At 51.3% G+C, this 9,360-nt stretch overlaps 1 protein-coding gene across 1 annotated transcript; it reads left to right on the top strand.

Moving 5' to 3' along the window:
- Window positions 1–296: 296 nt before the first annotated feature.
- Window positions 297–2,872, top strand: LOC123182515 (probable indole-3-acetic acid-amido synthetase GH3.4). The gene is made up of 2 exons (XM_044595114.1): window positions 297–806; window positions 941–2,872. The coding sequence occupies exons 1-2, from the start codon at window positions 460–462 to the stop codon at window positions 2,457–2,459; spliced, it is 1,866 nt and encodes a 621-aa protein (XP_044451049.1). The 5' UTR covers window positions 297–459; the 3' UTR covers window positions 2,460–2,872.
- Window positions 2,873–9,360: the final 6,488 nt, after the last annotated feature.

Genomic DNA, 9,360 nt, shown 5'->3' with positions numbered 1-9,360 from the left:
TCTGTGACTCATCATGCATATGAGCCACGCCTCCCCCTCCCGCGTATGAATGAATTGAACTGAAACCGCGGAGGGAAAAACGACGAAAATCAGGCTAGAATACGACCCCGCGAGCACCAGAAACCCAACCCCCGTCATTTGCGCACCGTACGGGATTTTGGTATTCTCCCTTTCATTCGCTCGCAATCGTACCTACGTACGTACGTACGGGACACCAGATGTGTACTATTCGGGGGCGAAAAGACGAGGCTGCCCTCAACGCCCCCCCGCCGTCCTATAAATCTGCGCCGCCCGCTCGCGCTTCTGCCCACACCCACACCACACACAAGCAGCACCCTTCACTTATCAGACGGACGCCGGTGATAAGAGCGACGAGCGAGCTAGCCTCCGTCCACATCGCACTACACGACACAGCCGCGGTAGAGAAGGCTGTACTTGCCGGGAGCCCGGTGCAGTGCCATGCCGGAAGCGCCGATGGCGGTGCCGGGCACGGCGGCGGGCGCGGGGGCGGGGGTCTCCTCCTGGGAGGAGGCGCACCGCCAGGTGCTCGACCTCATCGAGCGCGTGACCCGGTGCGCGGGGGAGATACAGCGCCAGGTGCTGGTGGAGATCCTGGCGCAGAACGCGCCGGCCGAGTACCTGCGCCGCATCGGCGTCCCGGGCGCCGCCCCCGGCGCCGACGACGCCTTCCGCCGCCTCGCGCCGCTCACCACCTACGAGGACATCCTCCCCGACGTCATCCGCATCGCCAACGGCGACTCCTCGCCCATCCTCTCCGGCAAGCCCATCCGAGAGTTCCTCACTAGGTACGCACGCACGCACGCACGCATCCATCCATCCGTCCATCACACCCTAGCCTGCTACGTACGTACTGTACGTACATGTGTCCGTTTTGGCATGATTGAACGCCGATCTAATGGACGAACGAACCTACCTGCAGCTCCGGCACGTCGGGAGGGGAGCGGAAGCTGATGCCCACCATCGAGGAGGAGATGGACCGCCGGTCCATGCTGTACAGCCTGCTCATGCCGGTCATGAGCCAGGCCATGCCGGGGCTCGACAAGGGCAAGGCCATGTACCTCTACTTCGTCAAGGCCGAGTCGCGCACGCCGGGAGGGCTGCCGGCGAGGCCCGTCCTCACCAGCTTCTACCGGAGCCGACATTTCCTGGAGCGCCCCCACGACCCCTACACCGTGCACACCAGCCCCGACGAGGCCATCCTGTGCGTCGACGCGTACCAGAGCATGTACGCGCAGCTGCTCTGCGGCCTCGTCCACCGCGCGGACGTGCTCCGCGTCGGCGCGGTCTTCGCGTCCGGGTTCCTCCGGGCGATCCACTTCCTCGAGAAGCACTGGGAGCGTCTGTGCCGGGACATCCGCACCGGCGAGCTGGACGCGGAGATCACCGACCGTGCCGTGCGCGCCGCCGTCGGCCGGGTGCTCCGCCCGGACCCGGCCCAAGCCGACGCGATCGAGGACGCGTGCAAGAGGTCGTCGTGGAAGGGCGTGATCCGGAGGGTGTGGCCCAACACCAAGTACATAGACGTCATCGTCACGGGTGCCATGGCCCAATACATCCCTACCCTCGACTACTACGGCGGCGGCCTGCCACTGGCGTGCACTATGTACGCCTCCAGTGAGTGCTACTTCGGCCTAAATCTGAACCCGATCTGCAGTCCAGCCGACGTCGCCTACACGCTGATCCCGACAATGTGCTACTTCGAGTTCCTCCCCGTCCAATCCGGCAGCAGCGCCGCCGCCGGCGAGCCGGACCAGCGGGACCTCGTCAACCTCGTCGACGTGAAGCTCGGCAAGGAGTACGAGCTCGTCGTCACCACCTACTCCGGCCTGTACCGCTACCGCGTGGGCGACGTGCTCCGGGTGGCGGGGTTCAAGAACGCGGCGCCCATGTTCAACTTCCTGCGGCGGAAGAACGTGGCGCTGAGCATCGACGCCGACAAGACGGACGAGGCGGAGCTCCACGCCGCCGTGAGCAGCGCGGTGCAGCACCTGGAGCCGTTCGGGGCGTCGCTCGTCGAGTACACCAGCTACGCCGACGCGAGCACCATCCCGGGCCACTACGTGCTCTTCTGGGAGCTCCGCGCGGGCGGCGGGTCCACGACCCCGGTGCCGGCGTTCGTGTTCGAGGACTGCTGCCTCGCCGTGGAGGAGTCGCTCAACAGCGTGTACCGGCAATGCCGCGCCGCCGACCGCTCCGTCGGGCCCCTGGAAATCCGCGTCGTCTCCGAGGGCACGTTTGACAAGCTGATGGACCTCGCGCTGAGCCGCGGCGCGTCGATCAATCAGTACAAGGCGCCGCGGTGCGTGCGGCCGGGCCAGGTGGTGGAGCTGCTCGACGGCAGGGTGGAGGGGAGGTACTTCAGCCCCAAGTGCCCCAAGTGGAGCCCCGGGAGCGCGCAGTGGACCGGCGGCCATGGCAAGACGCTGAGCACCAGTTAGTTCATGGGGTACATCGATCGGAGTTGGGAATTAAGGTAATTAAAATCGGTGGAGCGGCTAGTTAATTAAGATAAGAGAGGGAGAAAGGACGTGGTGGCCAAGTCTTGATTGGAGACTGATGGACGGTGAGTGATCAGGAGCTGAGCCACACTACTAGCAGTACTATATCAGTCTCCAATGTTTGTTTAATTAGCTACCTAATCATAGAGTGTCAGCTTAGCTAGGACCTATCTATGGTTTTTGTTTCTTTCTCTTTATGCCTTTTTGTAATAAAGTAGTTGTAGCAGCTGTTGTTTTTTGTTTCTTTGTCATTTTTGGGTAATGTAGTAGACGCTCGATTTGTAAATGTAAGTCATCGATCGTTAGTCTTTATGATTGTGGACGCACAGAACATGTCATGTGCTCCCCTTTTATGCTCCTGTCAAGTTTAATTTTTGCTTATGAAATTGCTAAATCTCAGTCGACTAAGACTTAACGAAGAAAAGAGAAGGGAGCCAGCACGGCCACCACGTTCCCGATCTGGAGAGCTTGCTCATCTAACCGGGGCTAGTGCTGCTCCCAAGGCGTCTCTTCGGTGTGAGGGTGTGGCAAGACGAGGCAGTGGCGAACTGGCCATGCAGTAGATGCCGCGGTCATGGCCCGCGCCTAAGAGAATGTGACGATGCAATAGATGCCACGGCCGTCGCGCCCAAGCTGGCTTGTGCGCTGCTGGGCACTGTTGGTCGCGCTTGGCTGACTGGCTCTCCCTTCGTCAACGCATCATCGGCTAGACAATGGTCGCCGAAAGGGCCTGGACCTACAGATTCAGCAGTTTTTTTTTCTGATCTTCATCGCCGGTGGTGATGCAAATGGCGAACGCGTCCTTCACCCTTGTGTAATCTTTTGTGACGTGCGATGATGATGGTAGTGGCGGTATGTTGTCATGTTGTCTAATAAGGCCGGTCATCTACCTCCACTTGTGAGGACGGTGCGGGTATATGCCCAATCGTCCCAAACTCGGGATTTTGATGGTGCATGTGGCCTTCCTCCCTCATCAAAGTATGTGTCGTCTTGTGGAGGCGGCTCTTGTCACGGCTTAACTGCCTGCTCATGCAGGCATGGTCATCTCTTGCGTGGCATCTCACGTCGACCATGCGCGTATGCAGCTGCAAGGATCTGCAACGACCGTGGAAAGTGGAGGAGATAATGTATGATGACTTCGATCGGGTGGTGCTTCTTGAGTACCCGGTCTCGAGCTCTCGGGTGAACACCCTAAGTCTGGCATTGGTTGGTTATACCTGGCAATGGCAACGCTTTTGCACTGTTAGACTCGTTACCTTGTTGAAGGCATTGCTTGGAGTTGATCTTCAGGGTGAAAAATCACGATCTGGCCTTCAGTGGTGGATCCGGACACTAGTAGAAAACAGGGCTTTGGTTCGGGCCTGGCCAGCCCATTAGTCCCGATTCAGTCACGAACCGGGACCCATGGGGGCATACGTCCCGGTTCGTGAGCCCAGGTGGCCGGCCGGGGCCTCGTGGGCATTGGTCCCGGTTCGTCTGGACCCATTTGTCCCAGTTCCAGGCACGAACCGGGACCAATGGTCCTCGCTCCTGCCCCACATACATTTGTCCCGGTTCGTGGCTCGAACCGGGACAGAAGGGGGGCCTTTAGTCCCGGTTCCAGCCATGAACCGGGACAAATGAGTTGCCTATATATACCCCATCGCCGCAGCAGAGCACTCCACAGTGCTCTGTTTTTTCTGGCCGGCGAGGGGAGGGAATTTGGGTGCTCTAGCTCACCTCCTATGCACATGAGGTGTTCGATGAAATGCCCGAGCCACACTAGTTAAGCGTTCTCCTCTCGAAGATCGACCTCCAAGCTCTATTTTCCCCGAGATTTGCATAGGTTTAGCGGTCCGTCACGTCCTGTCCCCGTTTTCACCGCCGTTGATCTCCCGCGCCGATCTCATCGCCTGCACCACCGTGGTGAGCCTATTGTTCTTATCTTCTTTCTGAAAGAAAAGAATTCTTACTTTAGATAGATACTTGTCTAATTTTCTTACTTTTATTATTGCTTGTCAATGAGAACTATGTATGTACATTGGTTTTAATGTGATGATGAACTTCTATTAATTTGGTCACTTATCTATCCATGATATTTTGTAATGGTTTTTGACACACTTAATTATATATAATGCACGCAGATGAACCGGCAATGGATGTATGGTGACAGACACCTCCGAGTACGTTAAGGGTGTGCATAATTTTCTCGAAGTGGCTGAGGCAAACAAGCAGAATGGTTTTATGTGCTGTCCATGCCCTATATGTGGGAATACAAAGTCTTACTCTAACTGAAAAATCCTTCACAGCCACCTGCTTTATAAGGGTTTCATGCCACACTATAATGTTTGGACCAGGCACGGAGAAATAGGGGTTATGATGGAAGACATCGAAGAAGAAGAGGACGATGACAACTATGTGCCCCCTGAATACGGTGATGCTGCAACGGGGGAAGCTGCTGAAGATCAAGAGGAACCAGACGATGTGCCCGATGATGATGATCTCCGCCGGGTCATTGTTGATGCCAGGACACAGTGCGAAAGTCAAAAGGAGAAGCTGAAGTTCGATCGCATGTTAGAGGATCACAAAAAAGGGTTGTAGCCCAATTGCGAAGATGGCAACACAAAGCACGGTACCGTACTAGAATTGTTGCAGTGGAAATCAGAGAATGCTGTGCCTGACAAAGGATTTGAGAAGCTACTGAAAACATTGAAGAAGAAGCTTCCAAAGGATAACGAATTGCCCGACAGTACGTACGCAGCAAAGAAGGTCGTATGCCCTCTAGGATTGGAGGTGCAGAAGATACATGCATGCCCTAATGACTGCATCCTCTACCGCGGTGCGTACGAGGATTTGAACGCATGCCCGGTATGCGGTGCATTGCGGTATAAGATCAGACGAGATGACCCTGCTGATGTTGACGACGAGCCCCCCAGGAAGAGGGTTCCTGCGAAGGTGATGTGGTATGCTCCTATAATACCACGGTTGAAACATCTGTTCAGAAACGAAGAGCATGCCAAGTTGATGCGATGGCACAGAGAGGACCGTAAGAAAGACAGGAAGTTGAGAGCACCCGCTGACGGGTCGCATTGGAGAAAAATCGAGAGAAAGTACTGGGCTGAGTTTGCAGGTGACCCAAGGAACGTATGGTTTGGTTTAAGCGCGGATGGCATTCATCCTTTCGGGGAGCAGAGCAGCAATCACAACACCTGGCCCGTGACTCTATGTATGTATAACCTTCCTCCTTGGATGTGCATGAAGCGAAAGTTCATTATGATGCCAGTTCTCATCCAAGGCCCTAAGCAACCCGGCAACGACATTGATGTGTACCTAAGGCCATTAGTTGTTGAACTTTTACAGCTGTGGAATGGAAACAGTGTACGTGTGTGGGATGAGCACAAACAGGAGGAATTTAACCTGCACGTGTTGCTGTTGTAACCATCAACGATTGGCCCGCTCCGAGTAACCTTTCAGGACAGACAAACAAGGGATACCATGCATGCACGCACTGTTTAGCTGACACCCAAAGTATATACCTGGAAAAATGCAGGAAGAATGTGTACCTGGGCCATCATCGATTTCTTCCGACCAGCCATCAATGTCGAAAGAAAGGCAAGCATTTCAAAGGCGAGGCAGATCACCGGAAGAAGCCCGCCATGCGTACCGGTGATCACGTACTTGCTATGGGGAATGATTTACACGTAATCTTTGGAAAGGGTCCCGACGGACTATCTGTTCCGAATGACGCTGAGGGACGCGCACCCATGTGAAAGAAGAAATCTATATTTTGGGACCTACCCTACTGGAAAGACCTAGAGGTCCGCTCTTCAATCGACGTGATGCACGTGACGAAGAACCTTTGCGTGAACCTGCTAGGCTTCTTGGGCGTGTATGGGAAGACAAAAGATACACCGGAGGCACGGGAGGACCTGCAACGTTTGCACGAAAAAGACGGCATGCCTCCAAAGCAGTATGAAGGTCCTGCCAGCTACGCTCTTACGAAAGAAGAGAAGGAAATCTTCTTTGAATGCCTGCTCAGTATGAAGGTCCCGACTGGCTTCTCGTCGAATATAAAGGGAATAATAAATGTGCCAGAGAAAAAGTTCCAGAACCTAAAGTCTCATGACTGTCACGTGATTATGACGGGGGCTTCTACCGGAAAACGTCCGATTAGCCATTGTGAAGCTATGTGCATTCCTCAATGCAATCTCTCAGAAGGTGATCGATCCAGAAATCATACCAAGGCTAAGGAGTGATGTGGTGCAATGTCTTGTCAGTTTCGAGCTGGTGTTCCCACCATCCTTCTTCAATATCATGATGCACGTCCTAGTTCATCTAGTCGACGAGATTGTCATTCTGGGCCCTGTATTTCTACACAATATGCTCCCCTTTGAGAGGTTCATGGGAGTCCTAAAGAAATATGTCCGTAACCGCGCTAGGCTAGAAGGAAGCATCTCCATGGGCCATCAAACAGAGGATGTCATTGGATTTTGTGTTGACTTCATTCCTGGCCTTAATAAGATTGGTCTCCCTAAATCACGGTATGAGGGGAGACTGACTGGAAAAGGCACGCTTGGAGGGGACTCAATAATATGCAGGGACGGGCATTCTTGGTCTGAAGCACACTACACAGTTCTACATAACTCTACCTTGGTGACCACGTATGTCAATGAACACAAGAACAGTCTGCGCTCCAAACACTCGGAGTAGTGTAACGACTGGATTACATGTGAACACATCAGGACTTTCGGCGGTTGGTTGGAAACACGTCTCAGAGGTGACAACACTGTTTATGATGAGCTGTACTCGTTGTCCAGGGGACCATCTTCGACTGTATTGACTTACAAAGGATACGAGATAAATGAGAATACATTTTACACGATCGCCCAAGATCAAAAGAGCACCAACCAAAACAGCGGTGTCCACTTTGATGCAGAAACCAAGAGGGGAAAGGACACATATTATGGTTACATAGTGGACATATGAGAACATTACTATGGACATGATTTTAAGGTCCCTTTGTTTAAGTGCAAAGACAAAAGACGAGACTCTACTAGTCTTCACTCTTGTGGTTTCCTCTTCCTCGGTTTCTGTTTTCTTATTCGGGATCTTGCTTTTCATGGTTCTCATCTCTGCAACTCGCGATTTTCGCGAGAGAACCGGGTCAATCTGTCAGGAGGCGAGGTACAGGTAGACCCACAGTACGGAATGACAACAGTGGATCTGAACAATCTTGGGTACACAGACGAATCGTTCGTCCTAGCCAATGATGTGGCGCAGGTTTTCTATTAGAAGGACATGTCTACCAAACCGAGAAAAAGAAAAGATAAGGAAGCGAACACATCATACGATGAGCCAAAGCGCCACATAGTTCTTTCAGGAAAAAGAGACATCGTGGGAGTGGAGGGCAAGACAGACATGTCCGAAGATTATGAAAAGTTTCATGAAATTCCTCCCTTCAAAGTCAAGGCTGACCCAAGCACCCTGTTAAACGATGAAGATTATCCATGGTTACGGCGCAATAAGCAAAGGATAGAAGCGAAGAAAAAGTGAAGGCTTTCTCTCCACGACTATTATGAAACCCTGATACCTCGAATATCCATGTAACAGACGAGTTTCCGTATGAAACCCTGATACTTCGAAAGAGATTGCCCGTTTTGTACACGAAGTGCATCCAGTTTTTGCCGTAACCCTCTCAACTTTTTAGCACATGCTATTTGGGTGAAATGATGATACCATGCCAACTTTCAACCTTTTCAGAGTTCATCTGTAGTGCTTTTCAATTTCAGGGTCATTTAGCTAAAAAAATAGTAAATGCATGAACAATAACAAATGACGTCAGAAAGGGTTGAAAATTGATGATGTGGCTTTGAATGGTGCATTTCGAACACACAAAGAGTCTGGAGTTCAAATAAGTTCAGAAAAATGAAAATTGATGTAGTGCTTTTCAATTTCATGGTCATTTAGCTCAAAGAATGAACTAATATAAAAAAGAATGAACTATAAAACTTTTATGAAACTCTAATAGCAAAAATAATAAACTAAAATTTATGCAACTAAAATTATCAAAGTATTTTCTGTTCAAAACATTAAAAGCAAAAAGAATTTTCATAAAGAACTTTTTTTGTTAGAAACTTAATAGCAAAAAGAATTATCATAAAGAATTCTTTTGTTAGAAACGAAAATAACAAAAACTGTATTTGAATATAATGATAAAACACAGTAATATTAAATAGCAGGAAAAGGAATCACTCCAAAATCTATTTTTATAGTAAAGTTAATCACAAACTAGTGATTCACACAAATTTCAAATAATTCAAATTTAAACTATTCAAATTGGAAAATTAGTGGCACTAACAGAAAGTTTATAATTTTTATTACCTAAAACCAAAAAGAATAACTGAAAAACTAGTAAGTATTTTGCTGTAAGTAGAAACAAAATAAAATAAATAAAACAAAAAGAAAGCAAAAAAACTGGAAAAAATTAAAAAAAGTGCGACCTACTGGGCCACCATGGCCTGCATACGACTAGGAACCCGCTAGTGGGGCCAGGATGCAGGCCCGCAGTAGGCCCAATAGGCCCACAGGCACAGAGAGTGGATTTAGGCCCGTAAGCCTGCAGTAGAGAGGAGCTTGAAGTGGTCGGCTCGGCAGGGCTTATAAACCACTCCGAGCCCCTCTCGGCTAGCGAGGTGGGACTAAACATCGCACCGCACCGCGCCAGTTCCAGCACACGACCCTTTGATCCCGGTTGGTGGCACCAACCGGGTCCAAAGGGGTGCATTGGTACCGGTTCGTGCCACGAACCAGGACCAATGCTCCGTCTATATAAGCCAACGCTTGTGAAAATTTTCATTCAGTT

Source organism: Triticum aestivum, chromosome 1D, assembly GCF_018294505.1.
Source record: "Triticum aestivum cultivar Chinese Spring chromosome 1D, IWGSC CS RefSeq v2.1, whole genome shotgun sequence".
Taxonomy (NCBI): domain Eukaryota; kingdom Viridiplantae; phylum Streptophyta; class Magnoliopsida; order Poales; family Poaceae; genus Triticum; species Triticum aestivum.
This window is presented reverse-complemented; position numbering and strand designations above follow the sequence as displayed.

Bases quoted from the DNA above. Each gene is read 5' to 3' on its own strand.
- LOC123182515 (XM_044595114.1), top strand. From the start codon at position 460: ATGCCGGAAGCGCCGATGGCGGTGCCGGGCACGGCGGCGGGCGCGGGG. The intron at 807-940 runs GTACGCACGCAC...ACCTACCTGCAG, and splicing joins ATCCGAGAGTTCCTCACTAG to CTCCGGCACGTCGGGAGGGG.